Below are 18,582 nucleotides of genomic sequence, written 5' to 3'. Positions count from 1 at the left end.
TGAAGGCGTTCATTCATTTACTATTATGTTTTCTCTTCTAGAAGGACCATAAAAGTCGAACAAAGCTTCAGAATACTGCATCGACTGGCTCTTCCTCAGCGCTATTTCCCAGCGACCAAGTAAGACCCTAGAGAATACGAAATCACCGGGTGATATTTCACCCAGTATCAAGTGAAAAAAGTTGTGTCATCAAATGCTATTCGGCTTTGGGTTTTTTCTATGAGAGAACTCAAGAGAGCGGAAATGAGCCGGAAATGTTCACAAATGAGATCAAATTGCTTTTGGTATCGTGATTAAATGAGAAAATAATTAACAAACCTTGGGTCAAATCTTGCCGATTGGGTCTATTTCTTTTGGGTTGCCCCGAGGAGTTTTGAGACCCAAAACAGAGGAAAAAGGCTTAATTTGGGAAGACTTTTCAAATTTTTAACACTTGAGGACTAGTGTAAAACAAGAGTTTTCTCGAAGGGAAGCTACCCTTGAGAAAGGGGAAATGGTCTCTTCCACCAAGTTTCAGTCTGTTTTGTCAGTATCTCCGTTTTTGGTTGCCTGTAGTATTGCTTGAAAAAAATCGTCTGTACTATGACGTACAAAAACTATGGTTTGAATTTTTACCTAAGCCTGTTGCACGGCCCTAGTGATTAGCTTGTCCTGCAAAAAGGATTTTCGGGTTCCACGCCGATACCGTTTGATTGGGTGGATGAGCGATCTATACAACACTGTTCATTTCCTCTGTTGACGCAAGCAGTTCAGTTCTACAAATACATGATCACTGAGTGTAGTTTTACGTCAGGTGTCGCCGGATTGTGTAGAGTGCGCAACCAACTGGGCCAAAAATACGAAACTTACTGCAACAAAACATTGGTAGATGGAGTTCAACTGTTTTAAACCTTCAGTAGATTCTTCCTAGCGGTAAATTGAGAATTCCGCGCTCTCGCCGCCTCTCGACACTTCTTGGACGCAGTCCGCTTGCTATAGTCAGCCGTACTTTTCGAGATGTCATCTCTGGATGCACTGCTTGTTGTCGCCGCAACCGTAGAAGAACGGGTGAGTTGATTTTCTTTACACTGCATAAGAAGCTGCGTTAAATAAGGTAATAGATGATTTCTATTCATAAATGCGATCACAGTGTATGTAAACTATACACATGAACTACAAGTATTCACATACTCTATTCATCATATGCATTCTGTCTTCTGACAACAACTATACCGATTGGTCACCGCAAAGTGCTCTGATTGTCGGGGAACAGCTACGCATGCGTGTACCTTATCTATGGTGTAACCGGTCCAGTGGCCGCGGACAGAGTCCAAACATACTGTTACGCTGACAATCACCTGATTTGTCACCAAGGGACTATATTCGTGACGGTTCTTGAAGGACAACAATTGCTCCATGTCTGTTAAGGGGTTACACGGCTTTGTTTATGAAACAATGATTCACATGAGTTGAAGGTAGTTGGAAGTGGAAAACCGATTGTTCCGCAAACCACACAATACATCGCAATTCAGAGGTTTACATTCTGGTAGATTCTCTATTTATCTATGCATTCCTGACTACAAGACCGGCATAAAATCTCTCAACCTAAACGTTAGAACCGTAAACAATAGACTGCTAACGATCGCACGTTCAAAAAACCAACAGAAGACTTAGCTCTTATGGTAACTTGCTTGTCAGCAAGTACACACTTGACAGTCTAACTACAAAGGTGACAGCATGAATCTCATTACTGCTTGGCGGGCAGCGTAAACTGTGTTTGTATAGATAACTCTGAACTTTTTTATCCGATAAACCGCCGAGACAATATCTCCACTAGTCTTGCTTTCTTCTGGTATAGGCAGGATGAGACAGCTGTTCGTGCAACAAACCTGTTGAGGAAGCCTCAAGTTGTGAAATATTCTATTCGTTTTGTCCTCCTTTGTGTATATCCGGTCTTTGGTTGTTATTGATTGTGGTGCTTCGGTAAACTTTGAAAGATGGTACATTTTGAAGTGCCTCATGATCTCCATCGAATCACGGTGTCAGCCAAGAAAACAGCATGACATTGTCAGTTTTCGTTTTATTTGGCTGAATTTGCCAAGATTCCGCCGTTCGCACGAGATTATCCGCGCCAATCACAGCAAAAAACTTACCGTCAGCATAGTCCTCCAAAAGTAACTGGGTCATCTTCAAGGCATACCAATGACCTGATGGCGACAACCGACAGATTTGCTTCTGCTATGTGTAGCAGCAAGTCTGGCGGAAGCTACTCCATCGTTTTCAAACAACTGACTCTAAAATACTGGAAAACACAAAGGGCATAGTTTAAGCAAACCAGCAATCAAAATGAGTCTCTCGTGTGACTGGCACCAGTTTCTGGTACTGCCTAATCGAATGTGCAGTAATGATAGGCTGCCAGAATAGCAGATGCTTTCTCACCTTTCGATACCGATTCAACCGGCCCGAAACGCATTGATCTTTAGCACCATCAACATGTGTATACAGCGGTGACGCATGAAGCTGCTTCATCCGCCTTAGCGCCGATTTCAATGCAGCCATTGATTCAACTGTCAGTTCGCCCATTGACTTTTGCCATGGAGATGAACGAAGCCAACTACATGCTTTAATATTATTTCACTCAGAAGTAACCAAGTCAAATGTGGCCCAAAAACCGAAATGTGGATCTCATGCAGATAGGTTTTGATATGATGACTGCAACTCGTGCGGGGAACTGATACGATCGGACAGATACCGTTTTATTTCCTGTTGCTAACCTCGAAAGCTATGAATACACAATACGGGACAGGACAGATGCTTCCTTCCTTATGTTATTCTGCCAGCTGGTCTCCTGTCTTTCTGTTGACATTAAAAATTTTGGAGAAGATATGATTCCACAACGGAAAAACCAAGAGCGCTGATTTCCAAACTACTTTTTCGACAATCAGCTATCTTCTATGGAGAAAAATGTCGGTAGCTCAGGTAGCGTGGATGGTCGTTGGGTTGTTCGCTGAGCTGAGCTGTGCAATCTGATTGCAAACGTTTCATCACCAATCGAGGTGACATCATCATCAAGGAGGACCGAATATTGGATTCATAAACAGAAACAAGGAACGCCTTGGAGGCAAATCAATCATGGTCACAAGCCTGGAGTCGAAAGGACAAAGGTCACTCCAGCATCAACCAGATTACGACGGCATGGGATGCCAAGCTCAAAGGTCACGTGGGCATCGGCGAATGGGGACACAGGACAACGGCGTTACCAGTGGAACCGCCCGACTGGACAACAAATCGCTAGCAGCACGTATATTAACACACGCGTAACACTAGTCAACGCACAACCACTTATCCACCGCTACGCACCACCACGCTCCCCAGTAACGCACTGATGATGTCGTCTCGACTGGTGATGAAACGTTTGCAATCCAATTGCCAAGCTCAGCGAGCAAGCCAATGACCATACTGTCAGTTAATTTACAATAGTAAAAAGCCAGCAAAAACAAATTCGGATGGACTTGCTGACTATTCAGTGGAAAAAAACCTTTTAATAACTAGGCTTTTAGTCACTATCATCAAGTTGCCTGTTCAGATGAACTTACAGTAAGGTCGTTTGTTTGTCCCTCAGCCGATTCATTGTGTGAAGATGGCGGCCTGAGAACCTTTGAGCTCACTGGTTGCAGGTGTTCAAATTTTGCGAAACGATGCGTCTGTTTGAGTAGGCCCTCGGTAGTAGATGGGTACGGTTGCTTGGGCTGTGTGGTCGGTTTTGCGGGGGTGTTGGTGATTATTTCCGGAGGGAGACTTGAATGTGGGTGAGCCAAGAATTTTGTTTCGTACACCTCTAATGGGAGGACAACTGGAAGTAAAAAATATAGTTATAAAACAGTGTATACTTGTATCATTTTGAAACGAAAAGTTGTACAACTGAGACACACATTGGTGGCAACAATGGGGTCGTTATCATTCCATTATCATTCCACAAATACACACTTGGCCATGTCATTAGTAGAATTGTTTCCAATCGATAGGCGCAATCTCGTACTTAGTCCATCAACCCACAGCTTTTTACAGCCAAAAAGACAAATAAATTTGCTCAAAACCGACTTTTCTAACTCTTAGCTAAAGTGTCACGTGACACCATGAGTATATTTCAAACAGGACTCAATTTGCCTTCAGCGCGCACAAACTGTTAATGTCAACAGTTCCACACTGAATGCTAGTCGCGTGGAAAGTCAAACAAACTTTTGTCCCGACAAATACACTCGTTTGCATGTCAGTTTGGTTTCCACGAGAGACCCAACTGAATCTCTCGCTGATGGTATTCCTCAAACAAATATGCCGCCCAAAAAGGCGCCTCATGTTTCAACTGGCACGATCTCCGAGACGTTACAGTATATTTTCTTGAAAGGAAGCTACTCACAAGGTTGCTGACGAAGAGTTTTCAGTAAACTTATGAGTAGTTTCCTTTCGTGGAAAATTCGTTCCACCTTGTAACTAGTTTCTCCTGGCATATAAGGGAACCTCTTCGTTTTGTGGATTGAAGTATTTCCACAAATTAATTCCTAATTTTAATGAATCAAGGTATATAAACCACAAATGAATACATTAGTTTAATAACTGGATTTGAAATCACTTCAAATTGGGCCAATCGGCGTTGAGTGGCACCAACCGTTTGATCCCTGCACACTTTGCGGAAAATATATCCCAAAAACAAACACATCAGACAAAAACAACCAACCATTTTCCATCGGTTCACCGCAGTTTCGAAAATCACCAGCAAGTGGGCCTTGATAGTTCGACTGTGCTTGAATACCTGTGCATACCCTCCCCCCGTCGGCCGCAAAGTTTGGAATGGGGTTGCTGACCATGGGTATCGTTGCCGGCTTTATTGCCGCGGAAAAGAAAACATTTGGGGCACCTTCGCCTCCCCGTTGACTTATTCCGTTCTCATTCAGATGGTTGAGCGGATACTGCGGTAGCATTTGCTGGTTATTGCACCAATTCGATATGGCGTAGTTGAATGTGTTCATCAGTGGTGTTGTCGGATTACCGGAGCAGCAACAGGGTATGGAACTAACACTGGACACGCATTTGCAAGTTGGAAACGGATTCGTGTTCTCTACTCTACACCTGTTGCTGTGGTACAGGCAAGCATGATGATAGCATGACCCCGGTGTTACGCCATTGCTTCCACTTCCGTTGCTGCCGCTCAGTAGGTTTGCCGCCGGCTGTGTACCTGTTGTGTTTGTGCTCTCATTATGTGGACAGGTGTTACTGCTGTGCCAGTTATTCTTCATTATCCATATTTGGTTCACATGCGGGTGTAGTTCACAAATGATTGAGGCTCTCTGGTGGCTCGCGCATTGATCCAGTGAACATGTTGCACACCTGTTGATGACACAATATGGATAAGAATGCTAAATCCTTCATTGTGGTAAACAAACAAGCTCCAGGTGGAAATCCACCAGTCTTAAAAAAATCTAAAACCAACTTTTAGCCATTACGATAATTTTGTTGTCCAATGAGATAACATTGGAAACTCCAAGTATTCAACCAATCAGAAAGTGTTTCCGACCGATTGGCTAGTCATCGTCCCCGGTTGATTCACAAGTGTAATGTACTGTGCTCTGATTTGCTGTTCCTCGTGGGACCTGATTCTGAGGCTGTTGCATAGTGCTAGCCTATAATCTGAAGATACATGGGCAACGAGTGTAGTTCCTATTGCATGTCACTCCTCTGTAGTTTACGAAACACAGTCCGGTGACTGTTTTGATCAACAGACTGAAAGATTCCATAAAACTACTCACTTTGGCTGCTCCATGTGACCAAAATCGAAAAGATAGAACTGAGACAAGACGGTCAGCCACATTCAACAGAAAATCAGATGAGAAAACAACTGAGTGTGGTGAAGATGTATTCTTACGCTGAAGTGAAGTTGCAATCTCTGAGAGCTTGCCAGTTAATGAGGTACCATGGGGTAGCACATTTTCACTCCCTTTCCTCTCGTAACCGTGTTACGTATTCGATGTTAAGCTACCTTGTTAGGTCAATGAAGCAAGTGAACAGTTCAAGATAAGATTCAGTAAGACTTCAAGTAACGCAAATGCATACTTGGCGTCAACAGAAGGACACTTCCGAGATACAAAAAGTAGAAAAGATTTAAAGTTAAGGTACAAAAAGAAACGACTGATGGCTGAGGCGAATTGAGGCATCAGGAGTCTCAATGTGAACGAAACAAATAGAGTAAATCCTTCAGTTGTTTGGAGAATAGTTTCAGATCATCCGAGTTGATACTTGTGAGGATTTCAGTCCCCAACACGTGGTTCAATTCTGGTTTTAAATACTGCCCTCCGTAATCAAATCATGTTAGCAGAGGATTTCCTAACCATCTCACACTTCAGTCTCGGTGCTCTTAGGCTGATTTTTGTGTGTGTGGAGATATTGGGAATGAATTCTATCAAGTAGTTTCCGACGTAGTGCGTAATCCCTCCTCGCCTGTCGGAAAAAATAGATTATGCTTGCACATTCTGCCGACAGATTTTAATGAGTTTCGCCCGAATTGTCTAGGAGAAACATGGTGAATAAGACCTAATCAGAACGAAGCGGTGACTGGCGTGTGTAAAACAAAACAACTCACGGGCCTCCTGGGGTTGTTTGTGAGTGGCTTGTACCAGAGCAACAATATTGCTGCACGAATGCACGGCACTTTTGAACGCCGCACATGCACGCCAAGGGGTTTGGCAAGATGGCGTGAGGCTTGACGCAACATGGCGTTCCTTTGACTGCGCAAGGCACCCTTTCTGCAAAGGCTTGACAAAAACTACGTTTCCCATTCACATTGGGCACCATGAGGTGCTGTGGGATGTAAAGTTTGCGGTTGTTACATTCTTCCTGTAAACGGCGCGCATGAAGATATTGCGTAAACTGAGGTGCGGTCGGCATTTGTCCCGGATATTCTTTTTCCAAATACGCCTTTTGAGTTGTTGGATTCCAGAAACCAGTATTCTGCTTCGGTGGTACGGAGGAAAAGTTGTTGAAGGATTCTGGACCCAGTTGGATAGGCGGAATGTCTGTCAATTCTGCTTTTTTGGCTTGATGAGGAGGTTCATGAGATCGGCGAGTAACTTTCACCGGGGGCTCCTCGGACCGAGGCTGAAAATGAAGGTGAAGAGCACGATGATGGACGAAAGAGGTAATCAATTTACCGCATCCATTTTCATGGATTGCATTTATCTTGGCTTTTCCGCGAACTTGTTCCACAACTATGACGAATTTACATTTCATAAACAGTAGAAAGTGATACCGCTTGGAAAAAAAACAATACCATTAATAAATTATGTTAAATAACTGAAGGACATTTGTTTTCGACACACACGGATGAAGTCGGCTCGTTTGTGAACTGGCAACATAAGGTATGAAGTTCTACTTTAGTAATGACACTGTCTGTGAGAGAGACCATCTTCTATTGGAATAATCGAGCTCATTCCAGAAGAAGTCATCTTACGGAAAAACATCGCTTTGGTGGGTTAGTTGAACTAGTCTCACGCACTGAAAACGGCCCTTCGCACCAACAGTGATGTCACAAAATGGTTCAAGTAGAACATAAGGTTGACGGAAACTCGGGGACTGCGCCTACCTGATGAGCCCCAAAAAGGCAAAACCAGTCGTGGGCTGTCGAAGAGTTTTCAGCAATTTTGTGAGTAGTTTCCTTCAAGAAAAATAATAGTTGTTTTCGTTGATATAAGAAATGGATTAGATTCTTGCATGTGAATGAATAACTTTTATCTCAAGATACACTGAAAGTTGCAATCGCTTGGGTAAGCAGGTCTGTTTTGTCATCACTGCCATCCGATTTCCCCCAAACTTTTGTTAAATAAACCTATGGGATAAAAATGGGATACTTTAGCCTCTTTCCGAGATAAGTTATGTTTATACTGGTCGTATGCTAGGGGGAAGCTGTTGTTGGCTTTCCAACAGAGTGTCCCGTCTGTGAAACTGTCACTATTTAAGAGTTACCTGTAGACTTGAGTTGTGTTTTCATGTTTTGTTCTGGTCCAGCGGTGAGTTTCGTCAACTACTGTTGTCCGCCGACATGCTAACGGAGAATACTGAGTAGATTCGTGCTTTTGACCCTCCTTTATTTCATGTCAGTTCGGCAAATGTCACTTTGTCAGGAGCGGAATAAAACAAGCGATACAGATCATGAACAAACGGGGCATGCACCTGTCTTGTTAGCAGTGATTGTATCAGTTTGTGCGTGTGTGCTTCACTGACCGACACAACACCTTCATCTCTTGGATATTTTGTCCGTCTGATGCTCATTTCATGGGTCCAAAGGGACGAAGGCCCAAGGTCTGATATGAGGGTGGCCAAATACGTAAGTCATTGTGCAATAGCATTTATTTTGTGACTATGCAAATTCAAGAAGGACCCGCCAGGAGGTTTGGTTTTTGAATGAAGGATAAAAACGGCTGAAACGAACGTCGAACTTGATTTTTGTGCTTGATTTTGCAAAATGATAGCGTACTAACATCGTTCAATATGGATTCGCATAACTATACACTGTTGGATGCCATCAGATGATCTGGTGGACCATAGTCGGAGCTAAGTTTTGGCTGGCTCTCTAGCACTGACGTTTCCGAGCGGATCGGTTCACATGTTCCCTTGGGGTCCATTAAATCTGCAGGAATCGGTCCTCTTCTCCACAGAATGAAAAATTTGATATTGTGGTCACTTATTAGCCTAATTCTAATCAAGGACAGGTGTGTGTGTGTTTGTTCGCTGCAGTACTGTTTGCTGTGCATTCGTCGCTGATGCAGTTGCTGCAGACAAACACCACTGAGGCTGGTTATTGGAAAGCAGATCTGGAAGGCCGTCGGGTTCGATAGCTCACCCAACGGAGTACTGGCATGAGGTGACAACTGGAGTAAAATAGACTCTGCCCAACATAGCTGTTAGAACACATGGGTTATAAGTTCCCCAAAAATGACCGCCAGACTCACACGTCACGTGACACGTCATATCATTGCGTGAGCAGTGTCAACGTTAGCAGCAAGTAGTGGTGTCAAATAGCACACTAGGACAAATATGATCGGAACTGATTTTTGGGTTCACGTAATCCTATTTAGCTGGCCACTTGCATCTGGCATTGTAAGCCGGTTATACAGTTCAACATAAGGACACTTTTTACTGGTCAATCGTCAAGGATTGTTCCACTGTTTGTACGTTCATATGTATACATGATTAGAAGGTGGGGCAACATACATTTGATCTCATTCAGACTAAACGGGTTATTAGAGTTATAAAATATTGATGTTCTTATGAAAACAAACCAATATTCGTCGCTCCGGCGTTTCCTTATAAACATTCGTATACTTACTTGCACAAACTGCTGGTTGATATATGTCTGACTTGCACCAACTAGCTGTTCGTTCATTACTTGATATCGATAAACCCAGTCGTGGATCCGTGTATGCCTCAAAAAGAGAAACAGATGACAAAAAAATAATAAATCGTTCAGCTGTTGGAACCTCTTTCTGCCTAGCTACAATGCCAATCGACTGAAGTACAAGGGCTGCGATAATGTTAGTTTGCCTACGGAACATATGACATGGGAAATAAATGAAAGTATACTGAACTTTTGATTTTGAAATTTCCGTATTTTTATGTTTTTTTTTTCAAATGCTATGATGTATCGTTCATATCGGAAGACGCATAGCTTAAATTAGTGGTAAAAATATGAGACTGCGCACGTTAGTCTTCCATACTTCGTGTTTCTTTAGATTTTTCTTCCCTTCTTTCGGTTGGCACGGCTAGTCATCTTGAGGAGTCAAATTACCAAAAACGAAGCCGAACTGACAACTGCCGTTACAAGGACGCCACAAGACTAAACTCTGATTGGTCAAACAGGGATGCCCAAGTCTGTGGTTTGAGACATCACGCGCTTGTCTGGGTTGATCAATGCCGATCGAATGGCTGACATAGAAAGCCATTTCGGTTGAATCAGGAATCTTTGGATTGCCAAAGGGTCCACACAGCACCCTTCAGCGTTTCTTGGATACTCTGCCTACGTCAACCGAAACGACGTTGGTCGGCCTAGTTAAGACTAACCGGCAATCATACAGAACAGACGTGAGCGTGCCTTCTTCACTAATCAGGCGACGGCCATGTGAAGTATAATGACAGTTTTTTGCTCTTTTTCGCTGCGATTCTGACTAATTCACCCCTGAGGAATTACACGGACACTAGCCAGAAATTCGAGCAATGAGAATTGTTGTACAACAGGTGGAGCAATGATTTTGCATTATATATCAGCCATGGAACCAAGTAAATCGTCTTTATGCGAAGAATCGCCATCAAAAAGAGAACCATTCCCAGGTCTTTTGAAAACTCTTCAATAGCCCACTACTGGTTTCGCCCTTCTTTGGGCTCATTGAATAAGCACAGTCCCCAACTTCCCGTCAGCCTTCCGTCAACCGTATGACGGAAACTCGAGGACTACACCTACCTAATGAGCCCCAAGAAGGGAGAACCCGATCGTTGGCTGTCGAAAAGCTTTCAGTAAACTTGTGAGAAAATCAGAAACGAGAGATTCAGCTGAGTTTCGGGTGGTTCCCTGTCAAAACCGAATTGGCACGCAAACGAATGTGTCTGTCGGATACTTGGTATTCTTGTGTGAGGACCTCCTATTGAAATGCACAACTCAGTTTCCTTCATTATCTATCCGTTTTTTAACTTAACTTGGTTTGTGTACATCGTTCTACCAGCCAGAACAACTAGAGTTTTAACGTTTGCATCACTTGAGTGCTGTGATCGTATATCGTCTGTGTTAGGTTTACTCGAACGTCGCAATCCATACTTTGCTCCCATAGCTTATTGCTTTTTCCAGGGTTGTTTCGTGTACTTTTGAAAGGATACAAAATCGAGGGTTTTGACAGAAGCATAGATGTTGGCAACATCCGAACTTAGTTTTGAATAAAACCCGGTATCCACTGGCAAGGTAACCTGTGGATGTTGCATGAATTCGCAAATGAATATCTTGGAACTAACAAAATGCTCAGTCCTTCAGTGTGGCTTGGAAACTGATTGCAGTTAAGGTGTCCGATGGGTGAGAAGTGTTTAGCTTAAAAGAAAGACACCTATATGACAATCGTTCAGTGGTTTGGAGCAGAGATTTAGGGTCAAATCTTGAATGCAATTTCACAGCTACCCAGTTGATACCATGATATTTTAATAACCTAACGTTCAGTCACGTGAAGATTCGATAAAAAAGAGGACAGTCAAGCGAAAGTCAATGAACTGACGTCGGTGAACTAAATGTTCATGATCTGATCGGCGCCGCTCATAGAGTTCCATGATAATCCTACCAACTTAAGCAACAGAATCCACCTCAAACCCAGTATTTATCTATCGACCAAACTTTGACCTGGAAACGCGTTGTTCAGCACCAGCTTTACCTAATAAAACGACAGGCGAGTTAGCAATTTAGAGACCAAATGTCGGGCCAAACGGAAAGAAAGACAGAAAAATGCTCTTTTTCGCTGCACCAAATGGAAAACGCCATCCGTTCATTCGTGAAAGGCTGGCTGGCTGAAGTTTTAGAGTAGGGTCACATGATAAGGTCACTCAGAGGAGAACACACGTAATGTCGCACAGAAAAGGTTTAAATATTTTATCCAATCAAAGTAATTTAAGTGGGGCGCACAAAACACTTGCCTGATACGAAACGGCTTGTCCCATGAACAAAACAACTAAACGAAGCTAGATATAACTAACGTCACAGACCTGATTAAGTTTTCCGTTGTCAGTGGCACAATAGTGACAGCCTGGTAATGTTCCATCTCATTCATGTGTTGACTGAGGGATAGAGGAATACAGGTGGCTGAAACTGCCTGAACTTCACTGGAGATATTCGTTGAGACTTGAGTACAGCTGCGACACACTGCTCTACTTGATTTGAGTTTACCAAACCATTTGCGACTCTGACACCTGTGCCGCATCTCATCACCTTGCGAATTTGTAGTATATCGAAGGCTGTTGGACAAACCAGGGACACGGTTGTTCCGAGTGGTATGATACCTGCGCTTCTTATCCGAACTATTCTTGGAACCCCGTTTATGTGCCAGAGAATATTCTGACTGTTTAGGTTTTGTGCCGGAAACAAGGTCGTGATTGTTGCCTGAACTGAAAACGAGGGAATTGAAAATGAGAAAAAATTAATGGTATTGTTTGACAGATTGAAACATATAGGCAGTTTATACACTCTGTGAGTTTGATCACCACTGTACTCCCACCGAATAGTTTAATCATATTCTTCAGCAATGGAGAGAGCTCTATCCAGGATATCTGGTCTCTGGGTTTGGCGGAGTTTGAGATCCGAGTCTGAACTCAAATTCCCAAACTGCGCACACCTCAAAATAAACAAGTATCTTTGTGTGTATTGGATATTTTTCAAATAAACCATGCCAAATATTGATACTGCAAAGTATGCAATGATTTGCTCAACGATTCAAACAAAGGAGCAGCGAAATTTGGAATTTGCAACCGCGTAGAAAATCGGCAAAATTGTCGACTATATTCGTCGGTGAAAGTCCTTTTCTGTTCTCACTTTCATGGACTGGTATTCTAGCCAGATGATAATTTACAGTTTTAATTATGCTAACAAGATGATCTAGAAACATATCAGTATCCGTTTTCAAACATTCACGACCATTTGATAGGCTAGACAGTTGTAGGTTCTTTCAAAATTTGATTCGCAGGCACCTACATTCGAGGAGACCTCCTGTCATGAATTATTGGCCATAAGCGCTCACCACGGAAGTAATGGACACAATATATTCGACAGTTCCCTTCGTCGTGACACATTTAGAAGACATGAGTATGGTGAGCATCATCACAGACGAGAACCTTGCGTAGGAATTCCGTCGTGTCCAAAGTTGTAGATTGGAAATAACGTTATTTCTTAGCTCGCGGTACAGGTTATGTGAAACCCACAATATCCATCAAAGGTGGAGGATCTGGTTAGGATAGTATGAACTTTCCTAGGTCTATCAAATTAAGTTTTCTTCGTTTACAACGTAGTGAATACAATGATTTCAAAGTGCCAAGTGGAACTGTTACATTCGTGGCGGACATTTCTATCACCGATGAAATGCCTGTTAATGTCTAATTTATCCTGGAACCACGGAGCTCCCAAAATTGCAAGGCTGAGTTACCATGCCTCTTGATATTAATCAGAGTTACAATCTGGTGCCGTGTTTTACCCACGCTGAAGTTCTCAACAAAATAATTTAGCACTTGAAAGAGGATAGGAATTACATCTAGTTCGGCCGAAGGCGAATTTCAAGAAATTTACTCCCCATCAATTGGGCGTTCTCTCATCTTTTTTTCAGACATATGTTGCAAGAACTACACATGACCCTCTACTGCGGAGTTTTCTAAATGTCTGCAAATTTGGTTGGCAGTGAGGAGATATTTCCTCATGAACACGTTTTGGGCATTAGGTGCCGTTGCCGAATAGCTGGAAAAGCTTGAATTCGGGTTCACTAATAGGAATATATTCATTCCTGGTTGTCCTATTGACAGTCACGTGAATCTGCGGTTAGCAGGGGGTTTCCACTGGTTCCCTGGCCTCATCATAATCGAGACATTCATCTGGGTTCCAGGTGAGTCTCTCACAAAACCAAAGTTGCTTGCAAATGAGTGTATTTCGCCAAAACTTAACTTAATTTTGCGAATCTTGATAAGCCGGGCTATCTGGTGGTAGATAAACAGGATATGTTTATTTCTCAATTTTGTGATTTACAGGCAATAAACCAGTTTCGTAGCTGATCTTTCAAGTTGCAGTCCAACGATCATGCAAAACGGGGCTTTAAAACTAATTTAGAAGCAAAAGTACTTGAAAATGCACGCACACATTTGCTGTCACACTTGACCAAAGCTCCCCGTCCGAGATTCCTTATGGAGAAGAAACGCACCCCTTCCTATGTATCCTGTTGCTTGCATTCCATCACTTTAACTGACGTATCCGTGGCACTCCACATTAAGCTGTAACACATTGGGTCAGAAACGCCGTGGGCAAAACCGAATCCGCGAGCTCCATTCTTAGACCGGTTGGATGACAGGTGTGTATAATTCACTAGAACTGAATTCTCCTAGACTTCATGCAACTTGCAATGATCATAATTAGCGACGCCTCATTCCCACTATCCCAATGTTGATGATGACCCCAACCGGTTGATTCAAGTGTTAATTACTCAAAAGGCTTACCGGAATCGCATTTCTCTGCACCACTTATCCATTGCTTCCGAGGACAGTGATAAGGAATCTGATCGGACAGCAACCGGAGACACGGATATGGGATCAAAAAAGTTCTCCAAATCTGTTGGACCGGATAACCATGTTAAACGATAGAAATGAAGATTGTTCTGTATAGGCTGCGTCGTGGTCCTCTGATCAAGAACCTGAGTCGAACAAACACGACTGATGGAAAGCCACGTGTAGGTGCAGTTTGCACAACGCCAACGGCACTCCAGTGTGTCCGCTTCTTTCTCCATTTCATTCTTTCCGTTCGAAGCTGTTTGGGGAATGCCACAGAAACAAAGAAGCAGAGTCACTGACAGAGACTGAGCTGTTGAACGTAACAAATTTTCCAACGACGCGTCTCGAAAACTGGGCTGAGCTGATGATGACAAATAGACAGAGATCTCGAATGGGATCAGACGACAGCATACAGACCGAACACATCTTATTTTGAACAAATATGAAATCGATTGTCTGTAGTCAGTCGACGGAGATAGACAGTTTAATGGGTTTACTTGATGAATACTATCTTGTAACTTTCATACGACCACCGTTCTGAACTGAGACTATGTTCCCATGACAGATTTTACGATGGCATTCTACCATTGCTCTTAAAACGCAACACTACTGCCATCGTTCACCACAAAAATGATACAGCTGCATACTTGCAATCAGATGCAGGTGCATAACTTCCGACCTAAAGTTATATTTTTAGTATAGAGATTTGGCCCAATATCGTCATTATCCATCATCTGCTGTTTGACATTTCGTTGTCAGACAACAAAGAATAAAACTGAAGTTTTGCGTTTTCAGTAAAATGACGTCAACCGTTCTTTTGAATGAATCCGCTTGCTGAAGTCTTGCAATGAGCATGCGAATATTGTGGGAATATCCGCGAAACAGTTCCTCTGATACCACCAACTTCTCGTCACAGGACTGTATTTCAAGACAGTCATTAAAACGGACAGGATTTTGTTTTGCGAGATTAGTGGACCCTTATGTAAGCGGCTTGTTGTTTGGCTGAATGTGTCAGTTTCCTGACGGAATTTAGCGCATTTTCTAACCAAACAACGACTGAATTCACGTACGTGGTGCACACAAGTTAGATGAACGACCAAGTTTTGATTTGGTGAGGATTGCAGTCAATGAAACTGGATTTCAGGCGGTCAAACACTGCGACACCACCTAGTGTGTCTGAACCAGGAAAAGTGGTTTGGTGGGGCACGGATGCTGTAGGACGGGCAATCACTATCGCTTGCTCAACTCCGAATTTAATTACGTCTTAGGATTCCCATAAAGAAAGCAGCAGTCATGTGACTATTCTTTAGCAGTCATGGTTCAAATGGATTCTGACGCATACACTATAACACAAGAGCTATTTGCTCAGGAGATACTTCATCAGACTGCAACACTTATTGGAATCAACTTTGATGGGTGTGGAGTGCTGCAGGAATTATCACGCAGTTTTTAAAGAAACAATGGAGCTAACCAAATGCAGTCAATCGTACCAAAAGTCGTGAAACAGAAGAAAAGCTTTCGTCGCTATGTCAGGTTAGATAAAAATGTGATCCTAAATGCAAGAATCCATTGGATGGTGGAATGGAGCGAAAATCCAATCTTAGACCTTGTAAGTGAATGTGATATTTGAGATAATTCAGATAAAGTCGAAGCTGAGTGACAAAGAAAGCGTATAAGTATATGTAGAATGCATTGAGTATCATTTTGCACATCTAACAGGTCTGAAGATTCTGCACTTCCAGGTTTATGCACAACTTTATGCTATGACCAACCCTTAACAGAAATGAAGTGAATCAACGTTGGGTTTTGGAACTAGTTATTTCCATAGAGAAAGTCATCCGAGCTTACGTGTTCCATCGTCACCAGTCTTGCGCAATCTGTCGCTGAATTCTGAGATTCTGTAACTTGGTTCAACATGATTGGTGGGTGCAATTATCCCTGTGTTTTGAAACTTCAAATTAAAAACCTTACATTTTTCTTTGGTGGGACCGCGAAATGGGGCTGTTTGTGGCAGGCCCCGTATGACGAAGCTACAGGTTGGTCACAAAAGCGGAAGTGCTACCTGAGGTCATAAAAACAAGCGGCGTCCTAGCTATTTTCCGGTAGTCAAATCTCGAGGGAATTACAATGCACATTCTTGGTAGTCAGACTTCTACCTTTATCGCGATCAAACTTGATTCGTGAGGGATAATGTACATTTGGAAGTATCTTAGTGGGATCAATCAAGCGCCCTCGATAGCGGTTTGATTTATGGAAATCCAGGATCCTGCATGACCTCCTGCTTCAATCACCACTTAACGAAAATTGTGAATATTCGTCGCATTTCGTAACCAATCGTTTCCCTAGAGAAGTTAATCCGAACCCACGTGTTCTATCACCACAAGTTCTGCGCTTTTCTGTCGTGGAATTCGGAGATTCAATTTTATTGTAATTTAATTGAATGTCATTAGCGGGTTGAATTTTCCCTGTGTTTTGAAAATTCAAAACCTTAGATGTTCCTCCTGTGGGACCTCAAAATGCGGCTGTTTATGGCATGCCCCGTATGACGAACTAGACTGGTGAAATCAGTTCATCTGCCAGTCCGACTGCAGCTTCGGGTACCTCTATAATCTCAAAAGTACGTCATGTGGACATCGTACACATTTAGTGGCGGCTATGTAGCTATTCTACGGTGGTCAGCTTTCTTAAGGACGACGATGCATATACAAACCAGAGAAATCTGTTGCTTGCGTAAAAAATACTTTGTCGGTTTAGAGGAATCACCACGGCAAGGTGTCGAATGATCTACCAATATCAACAAATATCCATTATGTTAGACCGACCCAGTGAGAACTACTTTCGTACATGGCGTTCTACTCTAATAGATGTTTCATAGAAAGGTAACGGCACTCTAGCCTAACAAAAGTTTGATAGAAAATATGCGAATATCCGTTGAATTTTAGGAGTTGTTCACCAATCAAATGCAACCGTGACGTTTGCTCTCTTGTGCTTTTCTCCAAGTGATCGATTCTGAATTACACGATTTAACTTACCATAATCTGATTTGCTGTCTCAGTTTGGACAGAATGTTATCTCAGTGTCCTAAATCGCTAATGGAATGGGCCGATATGTTACCCTGGCGTTTATTAGATCTGATAACCCATATGGATCAGGCTAAACCGAAACTTCAGGCGCGTGTCTGCTTCGTGATTTTGCCGGTCTGTGAGGGGGCTTATTGAGAGGCCGAGTAGCACTTGTGAGTTAGTTGCTTCTCTGGCAGTCACTGCACCCAAAAATTTGCGAGGGGATTACCAGAAATTGAATATACTTTCCTGGTAAGAACCTGATTTACCATACATGGACAAAACAAGAAAAATATTTTGATTACTTTCAAGTAATTTTTTACTAACAACCAGAGGTCACCAATTTGCGCTCAGTGGAGTCAGTCGGAACGAATCAGTGATCTGAGGATAAAGATTTACTAAGGTTTTTGAAAACTTGATCGTAGCTTTTCAGTTTAGCTCGTAGCAAAGAATCCGCAGTTGTGTACATATACGAAAATGTTATACGAGATCCCCCCTCACGCCATCAATAAATGACAGTCTCTCTCTATCAAGTACAATATCACTCTACACTTTGGGCGCATGTTTAAAAGGAAGGTCAGTTATAAGTGTCTCACTGATCTGCTGGCTTCCGCTGATTACTCACTATGTTCTGGGCCCTTGGGGGTGCATTTTCCTGAAAGATGTTATGTGAGACGCCTCAATATCTCATAGTTGAATTTGTCAAGTTAATGGAAAGTCCCCAAAAGTCCGACATAAATGACGGCAAATTTACTCAGTTATGAGCAAAGGAAAAGGTTGGCAGTAAGATTCTGTCTACAGAGGTAATGTCTTTTTAGGGAATACTAGCATATGCATGCAGTAATTTCTCATAAAAAGCCGAACATGAATCAAATGGAAGTAGCCGTGGCGAGAGCAATGAAGCATCGGTGTTGAACACTGATGTCATGCTGTCGATGATGATGATGATGATGATGAGCCGTGACGGAATTTAGCAGTCTAAGTTGCAGAAAATCCTCGTCGTTGTTTATTTGTGATTCATTTAGAGGTCCAGCAATTTTACAAAAGATGTAACCTACTTTGAAAGCCAAACTATTAAATGCACTTATAAAGTCTTGTAGGCAAAGAGAATTTTCTCCCATAACCCAGGACCAGAGTATGCTGACCGTAGCTTACAGGTACTAGATGAGTTAATTTTTTATTGTTACTGCTATGAACCACTCTTGATTTCATATCTTAATCGAAT

General features: G+C 42.5%; 1 protein-coding gene across 1 annotated transcript; it reads right to left on the bottom strand.

Annotated features, from left to right (window-relative positions):
- Positions 1 to 2,932: 2,932 nt before the first annotated feature.
- On the bottom strand, positions 2,933 to 7,754 carry T265_14017 (hypothetical protein; the record flags this gene model as incomplete). Its single annotated transcript, XM_009171656.1, has 5 exons — positions 2,933 to 3,093; positions 3,576 to 3,832; positions 4,715 to 5,364; positions 6,614 to 7,128; positions 7,613 to 7,754. Coding segments are annotated over 5 exons (1,722 nt in total), but the record flags the coding sequence as incomplete, so codon positions are not given.
- Positions 7,755 to 18,582: the final 10,828 nt, after the last annotated feature.

The sequence above is a fragment of the Opisthorchis viverrini genome, assembly GCF_000715545.1.
Source record: "Opisthorchis viverrini unplaced genomic scaffold opera_v5_130, whole genome shotgun sequence".
NCBI lineage: Eukaryota > Metazoa > Platyhelminthes > Trematoda > Opisthorchiida > Opisthorchiidae > Opisthorchis > Opisthorchis viverrini.
This window is presented reverse-complemented; position numbering and strand designations above follow the sequence as displayed.